Consider the following 22,387-nt stretch of genomic DNA (forward strand, 5'->3'; position numbering starts at 1 on the left):
TGGCTGATCCGTGTGTGTCGGAGCAGAGTGCACGTGCGTTGTGCACCCGCCTAGAGACGCATATTACTAACTTGATTAACAGCGAAATACTGCGCCGTTGACTTTAGACCAGGTTTTTGTTGGTCACTGGCGCATTTGCTTTTTAAGTCATCTAACTAGCAACACGCCATGACTGTGCCTGACCACTCCTCATTTTTAGACCAACACACCCAAAGAAGCGCAAGTTCATTTGCTAGTTAGACGACGAGGGCGCAGGGCGTGAAAATGACAACTGCGTCTGCATCTAAATAGCAATGACACTTGCGCCATGGATTATGCGCCGTCCGCTGTCCACTGTAGACCGTCTAAATAGGGCCCAGAAAGTTTAATTGATTGACAGATGGCAGTGGTACCACAAAAAAACCACCAATGCCCAAAAAAGACAGTGAAGAAGTCTGATAGCCTGCAAATATAGATGTAAACAACATATGACTTAAAATATGAAAAAAAGCCTTGAAAATGTTTTGTGAGAAAAGCAAATGCATTCACATTTGTTTGACCACAAGGACACACACACAGTGAGAGACACTGAATGTAAACATTTTCTGTGTTAGAAGAAAACACAGCGTATCTTTAAGTAATTTTGAATGCTAGACTTTTGCTTGTAATAAACAATTAATTGCATTTTTGTTTAAGAAAATGATCTGAATACTTGTTTTAGTAGAAGGGTAAACCTGCAATGACTCACCTGGCAGAAATTTTTGAAAGACAAAATAACACATTGACTGTTGTCATCTCCCAGCGACTCTGATCCTCTCGCTTTATGCCGTGTGTTTATGTTCATGATCCTGGAAATAGTTCCCTCGACATATTAAGTAATTTTGATTTCTTTGCACCTTGCCTTTGTATCAGCCTCTTTGAAGCTTTGTATGTAGTCTCATTGTGCTTTGAAAACCCACATGTCAAAGCGCTGATTACCAGTCCTCTTGTGCAGCCGACAATGCTGCTGATTAGCTTTCAACCTATAATGACACAGTGTTGCATTGTTGCTACACAATTGTAATCAAGTTCATTTTTAATTAGGTTGATATTTTATTGTCTATCCTTTAAATACAGTAAGTAAACTGTATCAAAACTGATAGCATTATAGCATTATATTGTAAAAAGGTATAAAGTAATAGTTTTGTGAGCATTTTATTTGAGTTGCTGGTTACATGATTTTGCATCAGAACTTTTTGAAGTCACATGTCCTTTAATTCTACATAGCTCAACATGTGAGTTAGATTGCTGTGTGACTGGCTTTGTCTTTCATCCATCTTTATATAAACTCTTCTGGGGCTTCTTTCCCCTTACTCTCCTCTAGCTGCCATTCTGCTGCTCTGTCACACAGGCAGGAGGGGGTTAATATCTCTAATAAATGCAGTTGGAAGAAAAAATAGAGTGAATCCTTCGCTGCCTGTTAGCATCTCGTCTTTGACATCATTACTCCTCCGGCATGGCAATGTTCCCCGCCTATGACCCTCCCGCAGGAACTAACCCCAGCGCCACACCACAACAGCACACGCAGAAAACAACATGTCTCACAGCCAATTGCCTGTGGGTGTCTTACAGTCCTCGGCTATTTATGTCTCGGGCAGTGACACAGTCAGTTTTGTTCAACTGCTTATTTTCTTACCAAGACTGCACCACTCACAGCGAGCATTTTCAATAAAAGCAGCACATAAAAATGCATTAGCTTTTAAGCAGCTGCACAACAGAGATATCCATTTTCTTTATGAGTTGAGAAATAAAGCCTGATGTTGACGAGGGTCGAAAAGTAGTTTGCTGTAGTTTTTTTAAGCCTCATTTCAAGCCACATCCTGATTTTTAATTGTCCCGGGGGGATGTGGGTTAAAAAAAAAAAAGTGTTGTATCTTAATGTGTTGTTACATTCACAGCAGCCAGTTTAAAATCAGCCACCGGTGATTTAAAGACAGAGGAGCAACAGCCTGCAGCTGCTCAAGCGTCTTGTCAACAATAGAGAGGACAACTCTACATGCTCACCTTCATGTCAAGGACAAGCTCATTCACAGCTACATCACACCTGGTCATTGTTTGTGTGTGAAAGTGTGTGCAGAAACAGGAGTAGGTGAGTTGTTTGAGAGCTGGTGTATGACTGGAGGCATCTTGACAACTCCAACCTTCCCTCTCTAACTCCCATTTCTCTCCCTCTCTCTCCTCCCGTTTCCTCCTCCACCTTCCTTGCCTGTCTTTATTATTAGTGGCAGCTAGAGGCACTGGACCGGAAAATTCCCATCGAGAAACAAACCCACATCTGCATATTACAGCCCTGTTTCACATCTGCCATGACCGAATAAATTAATACATGAATAACAATGAAAATCATCCATGAGTTGCCTCGCTCGCTCTCTAAATGGCAATGTGTGTGTGTGCCTTTTTGCATGTTTGTGTGTGAGAGTCAGGAGGAACTGTAGTTCTTTCGGCCACGATCACCAGGGAGCATATTTGCATAAAACCTCTAAGAGCTGGCATACCTACAGTACAGAGCGAACATCACAAGTCAGGTGGGCAAACTGGTTCAAGTTCAGTCCAGTGCAGTGATTTAGATCATCATCATTAGGCATTAAAACCCAAATCTCATACATACATTTATTCTGCTACACCCTTTACCTTCTCAGTTAATCACATTTGCTGTGTTGTCCTTTGAGAAAAAGGGAGAAATTTGTATTTAATATTTTTAGTTTCATGATGGCACCTCTTATCTATGCAGTAATTTGTCAGGATGCAGTTAGTTCTCTGTCTACAAAGATAGCTGCTACACGACACAATAGCCACATATTTGAACAGCAACCCACATTAGCTTTCCTGCTATAGTATCCTTCTGGTCTAACTTACAAACATGAACACACGTCTTGTCCCACACCCTGTAATGACCAGCCGAACAATTATTCACCAGGGAAAAGTGCAGGCAAAAGTTACCATGTTCAGCTGCAGGACATGAAACAACATGTTAACATACCTGCAAATATCACTTCAGACCCTGCAGATGCTGGTGTGCTCCTTACTCTTCAATACCACGAACAACACACTGTCTGCACATGACGTGGCTACAGAGCAAGTTTGGTTATATTGTTTCTCATCCCCCTGCCAGAGCTCAGCCTACCAGCTGAGACAAGCACATGGACATATGACTTAAGCAAACTCAGGAAAATTTCTTTTATTTCCTCAAAGTCCCTTTTTTCTTCATTTTAATTATAAAAAAACTACAAACACACTGTTAAAATGTGTTTTGATATGCTGCCTTTGAGTTGCTCTGTGCTCCAACTGTGCTGTACAAGTGCAACCTGCCTATTCTTAGAGCTAACATCCAGTATGCAATTTAAGGGGGGACAGGGATGCCATTCCCCTCATTAGCAAAATAACCAAAATGCATCCCCAGACACGGTTGGAAACAGGAGATTCTTTGCTTTATAATGATATCAGCATTGTTTTTGTACTCCAAATATGAACCAAAATATGTCACACTGCATAATGACTGTCATGAGCCATGACTTTGAGAAAAAGTTTGTAGTCCTGTGGCTGCACTGATACATGACAGAGCCAAGTCGCCTTCTAAACTGGGAGCGCATACTGCACTCTTGGGGCTGTCCCAGAGTGGAAAGAACACAGAAAAGCTGGGGGACACATTTATTTTGTAGCCAGCAAGGTAACAAAAACAAGCATACCCAACAACAAGGTGCAGCAAGACAAGAAAATATGTTTTATGAACTGCAGTCTGTTTGACGAACAGGGTTAGTGCACACACAACTTTAGGACCACTTCAAAGGTAGGGAGTCAGCACCTTTTTTCCATCTGTCTTGCTGGTAAATGCCTACTGCTATCATGAGTTTCAAACTGCTAATAATTACTATAAGATGACAAGAAGTTGTTGAAAATTATTTCTGTCGTACTAAAAAACAGGTAGAAAATGGGTTTAGTTTATAGTAGATGCATTTGGCTTCCCCACTGCATCCCTGCATATCCTACGGCATAAACAGTACGTGTTAACACTTGGTTAAGTATGTGTAATTATCATGTGATTTAGTTTTAGTTTAGCACACAGATGTGAAAAATATGTTTGTGTATCAGTGTGAAATAAAGGTACGAGAATGTGAGTGTGTTTTCCTATGTGGGTGCGTTAGGCAAAAAGCTACTGTCATCTATGCCAGTGAGATGTCTATTTCTGTGTTTGTTAGAGCACCATACGTGCCCTCCTCCTACTTTCATTCTCATCCCATTCCACCTAGTTTACATCTGTTTACTAAAGCTTGTCTGCTTCAGTTTTGTGTACAACACAGAGAGGGTCTCTGGAGGTCCACTGCGCCACACACTAACAAATGCTCCAACGCTGTCATCCTACTTTGCAGCTGATTCCACTCATTCAATGTGATGCCAGGGCTCTCATGAGATTAGATCAAATTCCAAAAAACGATGCTCTAACGTCCCAAAGCTAACAGTAAAAAAAAAAAAAAAAAAACAATGACCCTCTGCAGAGCTGGTTCTGCCATCCCATAGTGGATTGCTTCCACTGGCAAAGCACTGGGTGTGAAGGATGGGAGGTATGTGTGAACTTTGGGAACTGTGAAGCAGAGCAAACTTTCAGGGGCCATATATCATGTGTCCATTAGTAGACAGCTCTGCCCTGCTCGGTAAATGACAGTGTTTGTCTACGTCTGCTTCTCGCTCTCTCTCACACACACACCACCCACTCTCTCTATTCAAGCTGGCCTCTCAATCTCCTTTCTAATCTTTACCCCTTCTCTCTATCTCGCAGATGTGATCCTTCCCCTCTTGGAACCTCCATCTTCTTTGCTCCTCTCCCTCTCCTGCTTCATCACTCTCTATCTCCCCTTAATTCCTGCCTACCCTCTCCCTCTGTAACCTCCATCCCTGTCCCTGGATACAGCTGGTAATAAGTCACTCCGCTGTAATTTTGCCCTTCTAAAGGCCTGTAATGATGGGGCTCAGAGGATGGCTAAGGTGGAGATGAGGGGGGGTTAAAAGGACTTGTCTCTGCCCAGAAAGAAAGCCTTTCATGGGCCTTTGTAGAATGAGCCACTGGGGGAAGGGGGAGAAATTGGCCAAGAGAGATGGAGACAGAGAGTGTAAGAGAAAAACCAAGACTCATTAGGTCATATTGTACCTTTGTTGTTTCTATATCAAATGCACAATATATCCACTGATGTTCAGTGTGTGTTGGAGGAGCTGGGAAAAAAACTCCATGACATGCACACCAACGGTGATACAACACTTTTGTTCCGATAAAGAGCCCAAATGAGTAAAACTGAATTTGCAGATTGAGAATAAAAGAACATGTGAGAGGGAATGACGGCAACAATGAGTGAGAGACAGACAGACAGGGTCGTGCTAGGTGACTGGATTGACAAAATACGGTTGAAACTGACTGATATTTTCTGACATTTAGCAAACTGGCAAACAGTTCAATTCATTTAGCAGATACGTCTGAGGCAGCTGTGGCAATATGGGTTTGTGTATCAGACAGGCGAGATAAGGGCTCATAGTGAGATTCATTTGGCCTTATCCACAGACAGAGCTGGTCGACCTGTCAGAACCTGGATAAACACAGACATCGGATGATTTCTGAGATATGCGGCCCTCTCCCCGTGGCCTTATAAGCGCCGCTCCTCATGTTTCTCGCTCCACTGGGCCCTGTGTGTCGACCCGGTATGCTCGCCGACCTTTTTCCAGAGTTTGAACTGCCGTCACACAGAGGGGCGCACCCTGGGGCAAAGCGCAGAGGAGAGAGAGAGAAGGACAGTGGGCAGGGGGGTCGGAGGTGGAGGGGTAGGAACAAAGTGCTGGACTCCACAGCCATATTGCATTTCAGAAGATTAACAAAATTGCCAACACCAGGAGAAGACACTGAGGGACAGGATAACTTATGATCTCTAAAATTATATGGGAATTTGGTTAACTCCTGGAGATATAAAAAAGGTCACTGCAAACTCCTATATGTCCTCTTCATGATTTTAATTTCTCATCACTTTTGTCATTATAATAGTTTTGATTGTTTACTCCTGTTTGTGGAGATTTCAGTGTTTACCAAAATAACATAAAGAGGAAGCAAGTGTTTTCTGGAATTAGACATAGCCGACAACCGGCAGCTACATAGTAATTTCTCCATAAGCTTTTATAGGAAATGGTAAAAATACATCAAATAAACCAACCAGAGACAGGTAACACTTGATGATTTATAAAGATCAAGATAAGGCCGCTCACCACACAAACACCACACACAGCCAACGTATGCACATGTATGTCCAAAGGCGTGGGGAGAGAGAAGTCATTTCACTCCGCTGGGGGAATAAATAGGAAAACGGCAAGGCAGCACAAAAATAAAACGCAGATGCGCAAATGCATTCAAGCAGAAAATCCTTGCCTTTAATCCAATTCCTCACGCTTTATTAAAACAGAGCCAGAGAGATAGAGTCAGACAGGGACCATGATGAAGAGACTAACCATGAAGAGGAGGCTCACATTACAAAAACATACACTAACACACACACACACACACACACACACACACACAACAAAAATATGCACAAATCAAAGGAAAATGAGATATGGAGGACCATGACAAAAAATACAAATGCAAATTCTCTCTCCCTCCACCTCCTCCTCTCGCTTTCTGTGTCTCACAGAAAACACATCCACACATCACACATTTATGCCTCCTCACAAAGCTAAGGAAGATTAACACAACGGCAAATACAAACAACCACACACAGGCAAACAGTGTGTTGTCAGACTGTTAGATTTATAGATCCACAGGCCCCTCTGTTGGGTCATATCAGGCCAGGCTGCTGTCCACCCTCCATCACTTTTCCCTCCCTCTCTCCACACCCTTCCATCATCATTTGATCATCTGCTCTGAGAAAAGGATTATTTATAGTACTGCAGAATTAAGCCACATGTGTATGTTCAGAAAGATATGTGTGTGTGAGTGCTTGTGCAAAAGGCATTTTCAGTAGGGGAGTGGCTAGTTTTAAAGGGGACCTATTATCCTAATTTTCAGGTTCATACTTGTATTTCAGGTTTCTACTGGAAGATGTTTACATGCTTTAATGTTCAAAATACATTATTATGCTCATAGTGTATGTGCTGGAACACCCATATTCACACTACTGCCTCTTTTAGCCTCTCTCCCGAAAAAGCCCAGGCTGCTCTCATTGGTCAGCCTTTTCAGGTCCTCCATATCTCAGCCTCCCTGCACAGTCATTAAAGCCAGGAAATGACTGTAACAGAGAATAGTGACACTTTCTAACATGAAAAATCACCAATAAAAGCTTCAAAACACAACCAGACATTTTCCAGTAGAGTTATGATCTGAAATCGGGGAGAAATTAACAATATCAGCCAAGATTACATTTCTTTGATGTTGGCATATAGCTTCATGTAGCAGTCAGGGCTGGACAAAATAATAATGTCATGTCAATACTCTGATATTAGAATAGATATCTTCTTAGATTTTGGATATCATAATATTGTAAGAGTTTTTCTGGTTTTAAAGGCTGCATTACAGTGAGGTGATGTAACTTTCCGGACTTACAAGACTGTTCTCTCCGTGCTATTATTTGCCTTTAGTCGTTACATCCGCTAGAGATGTTCCAATACCATTTTTTCCTTCCTGATAACTAAACTTGCATATCAGCCGATACAGAATACCAATCCATTGCCTCTTTGTTAAAAAAATAATAATATCAACAGTTGTATACTACTAGTCCATTTCTGTGTCCAGAAGCTAAATAAAAAAAAGACAGAAGGGAAGCCATTTTAAAGCAAAGACCACCGCCAACCACAGGGGTTAAAATTTAATAAGGTACATAGTACTTAGATCACATACAGTACAGGCCAAAAGTTTGGACACACCTTCTCATTCAATGCGTTTTCTTTATTTTCATGACTATTTACATTGTAGATTCTCACTGAAGGCATCAAAACTATGAATGAACACATGTGGAGTTATGTACTTAACAAAAAAAGGTGAAATAACTGAAAACATGTTTTATATTCTAGTTTCTTCAAAATAGCCACCCTTTGCTCTGATTACTGCTTTGCACACTCTTGGCATTCTCTCCATGAGCTTCAAGAGGTAGTCACCTGAAATGGTTTTCCAACAGTCTTGAAGGAGTTCCCAGAGGTGTTTAGCACTTGTTGGCCCCTTTGCCTTCACTCTGCGGTCCAGCTCACCCCAAACCATCTCGATTGGGTTCAGGTCCGGTGACTGTGGAGGCCAGGTCATCTGCCGCAGCACTCCATCACTCTCCTTCTTGGTCAAATAGCCCTTACACAGCCTGGAAGTGTGTTTGGGGTCATTGTCCTGTTGAAAAATAAATGATCGTCCAACTAAACACAAACCGGATGGGATGGCATGTCGCTGCAGGATGCTGTGGTAGCCATGCTGGTTCAGTGTGCCTTCAATTTTGAATAAATCCCCAACAGTGTCACCAGCAAAACACCCCCACACCATCACACCTCCTCCTCCATGCTTCACAGTGGGAACCAGGCATGTGGAATCCATCCGTTCACCTTTTCTGCGTCTCACAAAGACACGGCGGTTGGAACCAAAGATCTCAAATTTGGACTCATCAGACCAAAGCACAGATTTCCACTGGTCTAATGTCCATTCCTTGTGTTTCTTGGCCCAAACAAATCTCTTCTGCTTGTTGCCTCTCCTTAGCAGTGGTTTCCTAGCAGCTATTTGACCATGAAGGCCTGATTGGCGCAGTCTCCTCTTAACAGTTGTTCTAGAGATGGGTCTGCTGCTAGAACTCTGTGTGGCATTCATCTGGTCTCTGATCTGAGCTGCTGTTAACTTGCGATTTCTGAGGCTGGTGACTCGGATGAACTTATCCTCAGAAGCAGAGGTGACTCTTGGTCTTCCTTTCCTGGGTCGGTCCTCATGTGTGCCAGTTTCGTTGTAGCGCTTGATGGTTTTTGCGACTCCACTTGGGGACACATTTAAAGTTTTTGCAATTTTCCGGACTGACTGACCTTCATTTCTTAAAGTAATGATGGCCACTCGTTTTTCTTTAGTTAGCTGATTGGTTCTTGCCATAATATGAATTTTAACAGTTGTCCAATAGGGCTGTCAGCTGTGTATTAACCTGACTTCTGCACAACACAACTGATGGTCCCAACCCCATTGATAAAGCAAGAAATTCCACTAATTAACCCTGATAAGGCACACCTGTGAAGTGGAAACCATTTCAGGTGACTACCTCTTGAAGCTCATGGAGAGAATGCCAAGAGTGTGCAAAGCAGTAATCAGAGCAAAAGGTGGCTATTTTGAAGAAACTAGAATATAAAACATGTTTTCAGTTATTTCACCTTTTTTTGTTAAGTACATAACTCCACATGTGTTCATTCATAGTTTTGATGCCTTCAGTGAGAATCTACAATGTAAATAGTCATGAAAATAAAGAAAACGCATTGAATGAGAAGGTGTGTCCAAACTTTTGGCCTGTACTGTAGATAGACATAAATCGGCTCATAGACTCACAACTTGCAACACCAGTATTGTAGGCAGTATCAGAGGCATTTCTGATACTGGTGTCGGTATCGGAACAACTCGAATATCCACAATACCAAAGATTTCAGTGTGTAAATATTTTGTGAAAGCACCAATTATCAATCCTACAAGAAAAAAATATATATCAATAGAGGTATTTGGAAAAAAAGAAAAAAAAAAGAAAAAGTATATTTACTGAATATATCTATTTTTGATTTTCTCTATGTTGCCTGGCCTTAAGTAGCAGTGTACTTGCAGCAGGGAGATGACTATGTATAGGGTCACTTTCTCCTGTTAAAAATCCCCAGAAAAAGCTTCTAAACCAAAATATTTATAACCAGACATGTTACAGCAAGAATATGGTCTGAAATCTGGAAGAAGTTTACAACATCACCAACCAACATTATGTTTCCCTGATGTTAGCACGTAGCCACATGAAGCTGTGATCTTGCAGCTGGGGGAAGGACTGTGTTTAGCAGCACTTTCTCCCATTAAAAATTACCAATAAAAGCTTCTGAACATAACTGCATGATTCAGTAGGTATATGATCCGAAAATCCGAAATCGGAGTTGAATAAATATCATTGGCACTGGTACAAATATGCAGCTACATGTAACAGTGAGTGTAACGTGACTTGCATTATCGTGCTTGGAGTAAAAATCAAGAGCTGACGTCAGCCTGTCTTGAAAGTAGAAAAAAAATAAACACATCGGAAACGGAGTATTCAAAACATTCTGAAGGTGGAGGTTTTTGTTCACAGCGATTGATTTTACAAACTTTCACCTCATTATTTGAAACTTTGGCCACATTAAACATTCGACACTGTAATATTATATATACGACAAAAAAAATAAGGAAAAGCACAATTGGTCCCCTTTAATTGTCGGTTTCCACATTTTGTTTTTCATTTTTGGCTGTGTGTTTTTGGCCAAAATTTATCGCAATGCTTAATATGAAGGATTGGGCCCTCTCACCCTCAGAAGACTAGACTCTTCGGGGCGTCGGTGGTTTAGTGGTAGAGCAGGCACCCCATGTATAAGGCTGTTGCCGCAGCGGCCTGGGTTCGAATCCAGCCTGTGGCCCTTTGCTGCATGTCATCCCCCCCTCTCTCTCTCCCCCCTTCACGCTTACCTGTCCTGTCTAATAAAGGCAAAATGGCCAAAAAAATATCTTTTAAAAAAAAGAAGACTAGACTCTTTGCTTCTCATTGGTGGGTCAGAGGAAATCCAAGGTCTCCCAACATCCCCACTGAGAACAGCAACACTGGAGGAGAGGGGAAGTAAATGGGGTTTCATGCTCATATGCACCAATGCACATGTGCCTGTTAGCTAACTATATGCATGTTTCTGCTCAGCAGCTTGTGTCAACTAAATGTGTCAAATGCAAAATCTGTGGGGATGCGGGTGAAAATATGTATAATCATTATAAAAGCCACGCTTGCAATAAGGCGCTGAACAACACTCAAACTTCACAGACAGCCACGTGAAAGAACCCCGAATAAACATACAAATAAGCATTTTGAGGGGTGAACTATCATATGCTTACGTCTCTTTGCACTTGGATGCACTGCAGCTTCATAACCCATATATGTTGCACTGACATGGATTATGATGTGAGGGCGGAATCTCATGCAAGACATTCCCTGAGAGATCAACATAATGAGAGAAGAATATGAATAGCATCTGGACTTAACTTCTGTCTTTAACTTGAAGTTAGATTGTGAGCAAGACTCAAACTATGAGTCACCCACATTACTTGGGCTTTTCTCCTTGTCTATCTATAAAAAATAATCATGAACAGAATAACAAAGGTCTCTAACACGGCAAAATTTCAGTGCTCCCTTTTTATTATTAATATTAGTGAGGAAATCACACAACTGATGTGAATGCATTAAATGCAAATCTGTAAAATGTCTATCCACCACCAGTTTTTGCTGGGTGCATTTCTATGGCATTGAAATATTGCAAGTATTGTGATTGTTTTTCTTTTTGGACAGGATGAAATATGGCCAGCATTAGCTGCCACACAAGAACCGTGACAACGTAAAAAATATCCAGTGGATTTGTTTGTTTTTTTCTCAAGTAGCTTTATTCTATCCTCAGAAAATCTATTTGCTACAGCCTAGTTGATGGAAAACACCTGATTTGTGTTGAATTTTTTTTGGGCCGCACCTTCAACTTTCCTTTAAGGAGAAACATATGGTGTTTTAACATCAATAAATCATTGCCACCTTACTTGTTTATATATGTATATACAGTACAGGCCAAAAGTTTGGACACACCTTCTCATTCAATGCGTTTTCTTTATTTTCATGACTATTTACATTGTAGATTCTCACTGAAGGCATCAAAACTATGAATGAACACATGTGGAGTTATGTACTTAACAAAAAAAGGTGAAATAACTGAAAACATGTTTTATATTCTAGTTTCTTCAAAATAGCCACCCTTTGCTCTGATTACTGCTTTGCACACTCTTGGCATTCTCTCCATGAGCTTCAAGAGGTAGTCACCTGAAATGGTTTCCACTTCACAGGTGTGCCTTATCAGGGTTCATTAGTGGAATTTCTTGCTTTATCAATGGGGTTGGGACCATCAGTTGTGTTGTGCAGAAGTCAGGTTAATACACAGTCGACAGCCCTATTGGACAACTGTTAAAATTCATATTATGGCAAGAACCAATCAGCTAACTAAAGAAAAACGAGTGGCCATCATTACTTTAAGAAATGAAGGTCAGTCAGTCCGGAAAATTGCAAAAACTTTAAATGTGTCCCCAAGTGGAGTCGCAAAAACCATCAAGCGCTACAACGAAACTGGCACACATGAGGACCGACCCAGGAAAGGAAGACCAAGAGTCACCTCTGCTTCTGAGGATAAGTTCATCCGAGTCACCAGCCTCAGAAATCGCAAGTTAACAGCAGCTCAGATCAGAGACCAGATGAATGCCACACAGAGTTCTAGCAGCAGACCCATCTCTAGAACAACTGTTAAGAGGAGACTGCGCCAATCAGGCCTTCATGGTCAAATAGCTGCTAGGAAACCACTGCTAAGGAGAGGCAACAAGCAGAAGAGATTTGTTTGGGCCAAGAAACACAAGGAATGGACATTAGACCAGTGGAAATCTGTGCTTTGGTCTGATGAGTCCAAATTTGAGATCTTTGGTTCCAACCGCCGTGTCTTTGTGAGACGCAGAAAAGGTGAACGGATGGATTCCACATGCCTGGTTCCCACTGTGAAGCATGGAGGAGGAGGTGTGATGGTGTGGGGGTGTTTTGCTGGTGACACTGTTGGGGATTTATTCAAAATTGAAGGCACACTGAACCAGCATGGCTACCACAGCATCCTGCAGCGACATGCCATCCCATCCGGTTTGCGTTTAGTTGGACGATCATTTATTTTTCAACAGGACAATGACCCCAAACACACCTCCAGGCTGTGTAAGGGCTATTTGACCAAGAAGGAGAGTGATGGAGTGCTGCGGCAGATGACCTGGCCTCCACAGTCACCGGACCTGAACCCAATCGAGATGGTTTGGGGTGAGCTGGACCGCAGAGTGAAGGCAAAGGGGCCAACAAGTGCTAAACACCTCTGGGAACTCCTTCAAGACTGTTGGAAAACTATTTCAGGTGATTACCTCTTGAAGCTCATGGAGAGAATGCCAAGAGTGTGCAAAGCAGTAATCAGAGCAAAGGGTGGCTATTTTGAAGAAACTAGAATATAAAACATGTTTTCAGTTATTTCACCTTTTTTTGTTAAGTACATAACTCCACATGTGTTCATTCATAGTTTTGATGCCTTCAGTGAGAATCTACAATGTAAATAGTCATGAAAATAAAGAAAACGCATTGAATGAGAAGGTGTGTCCAAACTTTTGGCCTGTACTGTATATATATATATATATATATATATATATATATATATATATATAAATATATATAATTAAATAAAACAAGTAGGCTGGCACAGTGAATTTTTAACATCATTCATTATGAAACATTAAGATGAAAATGGGCACAAACTGCATAAATTAACACCTGAACTCATGTTGTCACCCAAACATCTGGGCTTCTTCTCTTCATCCAGATCTGTCAGCAAGCTTCACTGCATCTTAGTCTCAATGATAACAGGGTGAAATCACTTAATCACTGGCACATTCATCTTTCAAGGGACTGGTTCCGCCACATGTCCGGCATCCATGCCAGAAGGAGGGAGAGATGAAGAGGAAGGGAGAGGAAAGAAGGGAGACAGGAGAGAGGGAGAGAAAAGAGCCTGAACCCACTGTCAGCTCAGTGAAGCAGAGAGGGAAGAAAACGCACGCCGACACGGAGGCGATTCGCTGGGAGTAACACACACACACACACACACACACACACACACATTGATTTAAAAGACAACAAAGTGTATATTCTAAACCTACAAAAGGTCCATGCTACTCACAGGTGCCTTACTGTACATATATGAGCTGTTAAAAACACGGAGGCACTGAAGCATGTCCTCATGTTTCCACAGCACAAGTTACAGACTCTGCAGCATTTAAGAATTCTAAAAATATCTAAACCAGACATGCGGGATGCACACATACGTAGACAAACACACACAAACACACACAAACACAGCAGAGAAGCTGTGGTGGAGCTGAGGACACAGCAGGGCTGGCTGCCTGAGGGAATCAGCAGAAGGTGAGCAGAGATAAGGCTGTGTGATTGTGACTGCATGTCAGAGAGAATCTGCACAGCACAACAGTTCAGCATGCCCTGCGCCACACACACACACACACACACACACACCAACAACACATACTCACAAACTTTTATATATGCAGTTTGCATCACCTGCAGCAGTGTACCAAAACAGGGAATTTAGACAACACGTGGCCTGCATGTATGACTGACTGAGTTCCTGCTACATTATAACATTTATTTTTATTTTTTTTATTTTTATTAAGTTTGTTTCACGGTTGCTGCTCTGCTGCACCTACAGTAAACACTTCATAGAGCTAGTGATGACAGAGGCAGCATGACAAACACTTTTAAATACAGATTTTCCGATACCATTTTTGCCTTCCCGATACCATTTCCGATACCTGAACTTGCATATCGGCCAATACTGTGTACCGTTTTGATACCATTGTGTTAAAAAAAACCCTGAATTACTGCCTCATGGTTGTATGCCTCTGCAAATCAGTCAGGTTGCAGTTACAGTTCACATTCATGTCTGTCAGACTCATATGAAGTCACGGCAGTAGACAATGCATCAAATATGAATACTGCTGCAAAGAAGCTAAATATTTTAAACATGGATGCTTCACACACATCTTCAACCCAGCAGCACAAAAGATCTATACAATCAGCACAGTTTCAAGATGGACACTAAAGATTAGTGTCACCAATTAAGTATCTGACCAAATGCCTCATCTTCTGTTCCTGAGTTATGCTGTAGAATAATGGCCAGAAACATGTTTTTTTGCAGAACATGGGGTCACAGTGAAGTTGATCTTTGACCTTTTGGAAATAAAATGTCATCATGTCATCATTTTATTCTATTAGACATTTATATCAAATTTTGTCACAGTAAGTATGAATTCTTGACTTATGGCCAAAATTGTATTTTCTTTGACCACCAAAATTGAGTCAATTCATTGCTAAGGTCAAGTAGACATTTGTGTCAACTTTGAAGAAATTACTTCAAGGCATTCTTGAGACAGATGGACAGATGGACACACAGACAATTCAAAAACTTAATAAAATTAACAGCTGTATACAATTAACCCTGAAACTAAAGCCTTGAACACTGCACACACAGCATTTGTAAAGGTGGGACTTTGCGGTGTAAAATACTGCCAGTATTGCTGACTGTTTTCCAACAGCTAACATCAAACAATTTACTGGAAATTAATTATTTTTCACCACTCTACAATAGTAGTTCCCAGTGGCTGCATAGCACAACTTGCTGTGTAGGCTACTGTTGTAGATCAGTGAAGAATTGATTTCTGAGAAAACTGCTGTTTATGCAGGTGTGAAACAACTTTTCAGTTCATTAATAAATTACGTGGTATCGGACTGGCGCAGTACTCGCCAGTACCAGCATTTTAGGCAGTTTTGGAGGCAATTGCTGGTATCAGAGTTGGAACAACTCCACTTTTAAACAACTATGTGATGGCAAGCTAATTTTAATCTGCATTTTCATGAGAAGAAATTAGTGATTTGTTTGTAATCCAAAAAGAAAACCCAAAGAGCAGGCCCCGCGGACGCACAAACAAAACAACTTCCCCAACCATGTTACCACCACTGTGAATAACTTTCAAGAATATCTCTAAAAGTGCAGAACTGGAAAAGTTGGAGTTGAAAATTAAGGAGTTACTGCATGAAATCAGTGCAGTCAGTGATTTGCAGCCAGTCGGACAGCTCCATCTCACCAGCTGCCTCTGCTGCAGACAGAACCTGCTGAATCAGGCAAACAGCTGCTGATAAGGGCCGATTAGAACCAACAGTGCCAGGCCTGGGACTGTGAATGTGTGGATGCATGTAAATGAATGAATACATTTTTTTTTTAAAGGTTAACGCCCCTCTTCAGGGTTTGTTTGTTTTATGTATTTATTTATATACAGAACATGCATGCATCCATGAAGACAAACGTGCAAATATAAGACAGATACATGTAAAATCCATGTTACCAATGGCCCATAAGCATACAAGCATTCAGATATACTAGACCCATGGGTGTTTTATGAGTGAAGTTCCCACCCAAAAGCAACACCTAAGCACTTTGTGTATAAATGTTAAAACCCAATTTTCAGCCCAGAATAAGCAGAACTCATATGTGCTGATCTCAGGCTGTGACCACACTAATGGAGATAAATCTGAAAATGCTGTTTACTGTCCAAAGTTTTCTGTCAGCGCTTGCATTTTCACAACACATTTCTAAAAGTTCTGCTGCCCACATTGACAAAAATGTTTCAATGACTATATTCACACTTTTGACAATCGCTGCTGATGACATGCTCCTCTCCCCTGTGATGGCTAACTTTCTGCATCAATAGAGCATCAGTGTGTTGTGGCTGACATATTTTTTTTGTGCATCTATTGTCAGATGAAGCACGACTAAAATAGTGATTTGATCGACTGTCATAACAGCTGCCTAACAAATTCCTTAGGTGCTGCATAGAGCTCCTCAATTGAATCAATATTTCATACTTCTGCAGACGTCTGACAAAATAGAACAGAAAAATATGTCAATGACAAATTTGAGCAATCACAGAAAGGATCAAAGGCAAAAGAAAGAGGCCTCTCAACATTACTGCCAAGTTCATGTACAGTATGAAGGACAGAGCATTTGTTTCTATGGTTATTAACACTGTGATGCTATACTACATTGGGATATTACAATATATGGTTTTGAACTGCATGATTTCATATGAGAGCCAATGTTTCTGTCTCTGTATAGCATCATTATACCCTAATTTTCGTATTTAATATTATTGGTGCCGTCATTGTCATTGGAAAAGTGCTTATGAGGGTGATCCTTTCTGAGTATTACAAGCTCTATGAAGTTGCTGTCTATCCACATGATTGTGTGTCATTGTTAGATTGACCTTAATTTAATAATTTGTAATTGCATTTCTCTTTGTTTTCTGCCATTATATGTGTGAGTTTGCTTCAGTACATGTGTGCACTTCTTTTGTCAGCCATGTTTATGAAACGTTCAAGACTGCATACTGCATTGTCTATTTCTTGCCTCAAATGTTTTCAAAAACATATTTTAGTGTACTGTTTAGCTAAGAAATTAGGAAGTTCCTGACCAGGCTGCCATGCTGGATACAGTTAAATGGAGTACCAAGCACCAACCACCAGATGGATCAACTTTGTCATTTTACAGCTAAACAGTACACTAAAATATGTTTCTGAAAACATCTGAGGCAAGAAAAAGGCAATGCAGTGACAGAGTATTGATTCATACTTAATCAGCGCTGCCTAGTTTGACAGTTTGACTGCAGTTCATTACCTGTGATTGACACGATTGACAGCATTAGCAACTCCTCAGCTTTGATTGGTTGTCACTGCTGCACCGCAGTGTGATTGTAGTGAATGACATTAGAGGCAGTAGGAGGGGAGAAGGGTCATTTTTTCACAGACTATCTGTTTCATGTACTTCTTTCAGAATATTTCAGTGACAGTTGCAGCCAATTCCTTGGCTTTTAACTACTCAGTGTCAAAGAATTAAAAAAAGAACACTTAAAATTGTTTCTTTATTGTAAAGAAAGAGGTTGGAAACCCTCACTTTTAGCCTCTCTGTGGGTATGACATTTGCCAGCCCCTGTAATTGTGATATAATAGCTTCCCAACACAATTAAATTGCTAATTAAAAATAATAAAACAGACAAACACAACTAATTCTGAACACTAAACTTTCCATAGCAAAGTGACCAAGAGTGACAACAAAATGATGGAAATGTTATTTAGAAACTGCCTCACCCTCTAAACACTGAAAAATGCCAAGCAAGTATGTAATAAATTTTAATCCAGTATTTTCAAAAAGATAATTTATCTATAGGGAGGAGAATGGATAAGACTTTATTGATACCAATGCCATTATCAATTCTGCTCGCCGGTCCAGTTCTTTATTGATTCTCTTATTGATTCCTAATTAATCTTCTACATGGAAAAATAGTAGGTCGCCACAGGTTTGCAGCATCAAAACTGTTGCATTACCTCTGAGTCTGAACACAGTGTAGAAAAAAGGCACACATGTGACTCAGAATGGTGCTAATGTTATTATAATACAGGATATTTACCCTCGGTAACGGATACGATGTTCGGTTGGGAAGCAGTGGCTGTGTAAAGTGTCAAATAAATGGCATTTGTGGAGTTTAAGCCCATGTTGTGTAGAAAGATTTTTTAGCATATTGCTGGTGTTTCCACTCTTACTTGAAATAAACAATTTACAGACATTACAAGCAACACTGTAGTCATCTTTCTTTATAAAATGAAGCCACGCTTTGCATTGTCTCTTCCTTTTATGCCATGACTCCTCCTTGTTGCAAGTTTCCAGCCACGCAGACACAAGTTTGACGTCAATGTTTTGCAATGTGCAACTGTCAGAGAGCATGCTGGCATTGATATAAGGACTTGATAAGCTGGTAGGCATACAATTCTGAAGGATTAGACAATTTGGAACCGGTTCTCACCTGTGACTGGTTCTTGCAGTTGTTACAGTATCACTACGGTGGGTTTTGCAAATAGGTTTTTTTACAGCATTGCTCAGACATCAGCTGCAGGAAATTTCAGTATTTAAAAAAGTAATGGCTTTATCTATTTTTATTTAACTGAGCATTTTGCTCTTTAAGCCCTGCTTCAGATGCCACAAAAAAATAGACATAAAAAACACTGAACATCTGAGAGACTGCCCCATGCTGTTGTCCACAGAGCAGCTATGTTAGAGTAGTTGGTAGTTAAGTGCCTTGCTCGAGGGTATATTGACTCCACATAGATTTCCCCCAGCTATCTTGGAAACTGAACCATTGAGCTAACCTACTTCCTTCAACATCAGCCCAGTGCTGCCTTAGAAATATCTTTTTGGGGCTTGACATTTAACCATATAGATCTACCGCTGGGATGAGATTATTCCACTGGCTTTGAAGGATTTTATATCCTGATGTTCCCACATGCCCTTTTCAGATAGTGCCGGTTCAAATACTGCCAAGCTCTTTCAGAAACACAGAATAGGACACGCACAAATGCACAGACATAAACACATATGCATCCGACCAAATTATCAACAAGGCCATGTCGGCTGTTGACAGTGAACATTTCTGGAGGGCAGATGTCGTCGGTGTGATTGGTTGAAGCAGACAAACGTCTTTCAGCTCAAAAATCTGCTGTGTTGAGACACAGTCGACCTGTCGCTATTAAAGATGTTCTGTTATGGCAGCTTGAGCTTGATCTGGGTTCCATATTGTTGTTCCTGTTTATTTTTTGCAGGGGTATGTGAGCTCATTGCCTGCCTGTACACTTTTATACTTGTGTGTTTTGTGTTGAGTATTGTGTGTTTACATCCTTTTAGCAAGGCTGAAGAAAGAGCAAAAAGGAGACTGGGGGTGTGAACGAGTCAAACTTAACTGAGAGACTGATTCCCCCGGAGCGGAGTCCTAATCGAGGCTGTGACTAGAATGACAAAATGTCCAACTTCGCTCCAGCCGCATCACTCCCAGGAACACAACCATCAAACACAACCAGCACTTAATTAGCTTCTCACTTGCTGACTTCACTCAGCCCCGCTCCACTTGTGTGTGTGTGTGTGTGTGTGTGAGTGTGTGTGTTTGTGTGTCCTCAGCCCTAGGCTGTGTCTGAACACATTTCAGCAAATAGAATTGAATTTGTTTAACTTCCATTGAATACAAGTTGGGGGGATTGGCACACAGAGGCTGGTGACAGTGTGCCGTGAAACAGTGTGTGGGATTCTGCTAAGCTGCATGGCCCTATTGTGCCGGACAGGGTTACAAAATCCAGGGGCAGAGCATTTTATCCAATGTTCTGGATTTACATCTGATTTTGCAACGATAAACAAACACAGTGGTCAGTCGAGCAGTGCTCCAGGCCTACCTGTGTTGCCTGGCATCTTGCCATTGCTGATCTGCTTGAGTCTCTTTTGATGGGATTTGCCGTTGTAATGGATCTGTGCCTGTGCGGCTGAGTTGAGTTGGATGTTGCAGACCTCACACAACGTGTAGCTCCGCTGCTTTCTCTCCCTTTTGGGTCTACAGAGTGCAGCAGGCAGGGCGCCCCCTGGTGACTGCTCATCTGGTACTGCACCCTCATCCTGGGTGTTGCAACAAGGCTCAACATCTGTCTGCACTCCCAGTCCGGCTCCAAACCCCCTCCTGTCCAGCTCGGTGCTCGGAGGAGCTGATGAGCTGAACGGACGCTTCATACCTGTGATAGAAGAGGAGGACAGGATGAATACAAAAATGATGTACAGCATACTGGACTGGAGGAAACACCAATATCGCTCAGAGGTTCATTTACAGCGCAGGTGTCAGACTACTCAGTGCTCAAAAGTTTTTTCAGAGTGCACATGTCTGATGCTCCCTCCCTTTCTGAAGTGCTCCAGCAATAGCATGCGCGCCACAGCATGGAACAGAGTGTGGCCATGTGTCCTGTCTACTGTGGATGGAGGTATCATCTTCCCTAGTCTGGCATGACCTGGCTCACCCAGCATACAAATCCAGCCTGTTAAAACCTGATCGCCACAGAGCACACACGGGCAAAAATACCCCTGATTCCCAAAGCTTTGTAGAGGAGTGTGTGGAATCTGACCTCGTTCCTGTCTGATGTAAGTCATGCTTGTCAGCACCCTGAGAGCAAAGTGACACCTGCACTGTATACACACGCACGCTCATGAAGACATCAGGAAGCAAAAAACAGACCTGGCACAAATGTGTACATGATCACACGCGTACAGTGGGAAGTCCAAGCGGTGGTGGTTGAGGGGTGCAATGACGCACCACTTGGGGGAGACAGAGTGCTGCAGTGTGGCTCTCTGAGGACCAGCAAGGCCCTTCTGTCAAGCTTCTTCACTTATGATGACTGCACGCCTGCTCGCTGTCTGTGCACCCCTACAAGCCAAAATCCTGCAGCAGTAGCTGCACGGCCTCTGTGGAGGATCTCAGCCAAGCGGTGCCTCAAATCGGCAAACAGGAAACCAACTGGGAGTCTAGAGCTTATGAAACAGCCCTGATGATGTTTGCTGACATTACGGTTCAAATTAGAACAGCGGAATCACGGATACAGCTGCAACTACATTAAATATACAAGTGTGGGAGCTTGAGCTGAAACTATTCTCCCATCTACTGAGTGTGTACAACAAGCTGTAAAGACGTGAAAATCTGGGCACATGGGGAAGCAGGACAGTGATATCAAGAGACACAAATGAGCAAATTGACTTTTCTGTCAAATAAGACTTGAACACCTCAGTTCTTCCATGAAGGGCTCTGTGGTCAGAGGAGCAGCCTTCCCAGGACAGACAGTCAGAGAGAAGAGCTGTTTGTTTCATACACAGCTACTGTCTCTATAAATAAATGAAAAGGTAGGTCTACAGTAGCTCTGTGAAAGATTGAGACATCACCATTGGAAAAGTCCCTGAAATACACCCAGCTGTGTGTTTCTGCTGCTGGCTTTTTGCCTCCGCCTCGAGTTATTTATGTAAACACCCAAACCGCTCACACACACACACACACACACACACACACACACCAAAGTGGAGTCTATGATGCATACATACCTACATGCATGAAAACACACACACACACACACACACACACACACACCGAGTTCAAAAACACACACGTACACACACAGTGCTCAAAAACACATTAGGGCAAGCAGCCTCCATGAAAGCTGCTATTCACGTTGCCAATCTGGGAGCACTCAAGAGGCTCCATCAGATGTTTTCTCAAAAGCTTTGAGCGATGCTGCTCTCTGGCACCGAATGAAAAAAATCTCTGTGGTCCTTAACCACGCAACCTCCTCACACTCCTGCCAAACTACTCAGCTAGCCGCCCCAAATTAGCATGGTTGTAAAAACAAAACCCTCAATGAAGACCTGCAGAACAGAACAAACTGTAACATACAGAGCATATTACGTTCCTCTGTCCTCCATCTCAACCTTGCACTAAGAGGCAGTTCTTCATAGCACATAGAAATCTCATACATTACAGACTGTTGGATAAACTCAAAACATCGGTTGTGTATTAAAGATAAATTGCAGCTCCAGTGTCTAGCCAGCAAAAGTGGATCTTAATCTCATGCTTGCCATTTTGTGATACAGATTAGCCTTCTGCAGA

General features: G+C 41.8%; 1 protein-coding gene across 2 annotated transcripts in view; it reads right to left on the reverse strand.

Moving 5' to 3' along the window:
- The window catches only part of znf385c (zinc finger protein 385C), a 187,634-nt gene that overhangs the window by 102,185 nt on the left and 63,062 nt on the right, over window positions 1-22,387 (reverse strand). For both annotated transcript variants that reach the window (XM_033645708.2, XM_033645707.2), the window contains exon 2: window positions 20,148-20,477. In XM_033645708.2, coding sequence (XP_033501599.1) covers window positions 20,148-20,475 — 328 coding nt within the window. In that variant the 5' untranslated portion in view covers window positions 20,476-20,477. The remainder of the gene's footprint in view (window positions 1-20,147; window positions 20,478-22,387) is intronic.

The sequence above is a fragment of the Epinephelus lanceolatus genome, chromosome 18, assembly GCF_041903045.1.
Source record: "Epinephelus lanceolatus isolate andai-2023 chromosome 18, ASM4190304v1, whole genome shotgun sequence".
Taxonomy (NCBI): Eukaryota; Metazoa; Chordata; class Actinopteri; order Perciformes; family Serranidae; genus Epinephelus; species Epinephelus lanceolatus.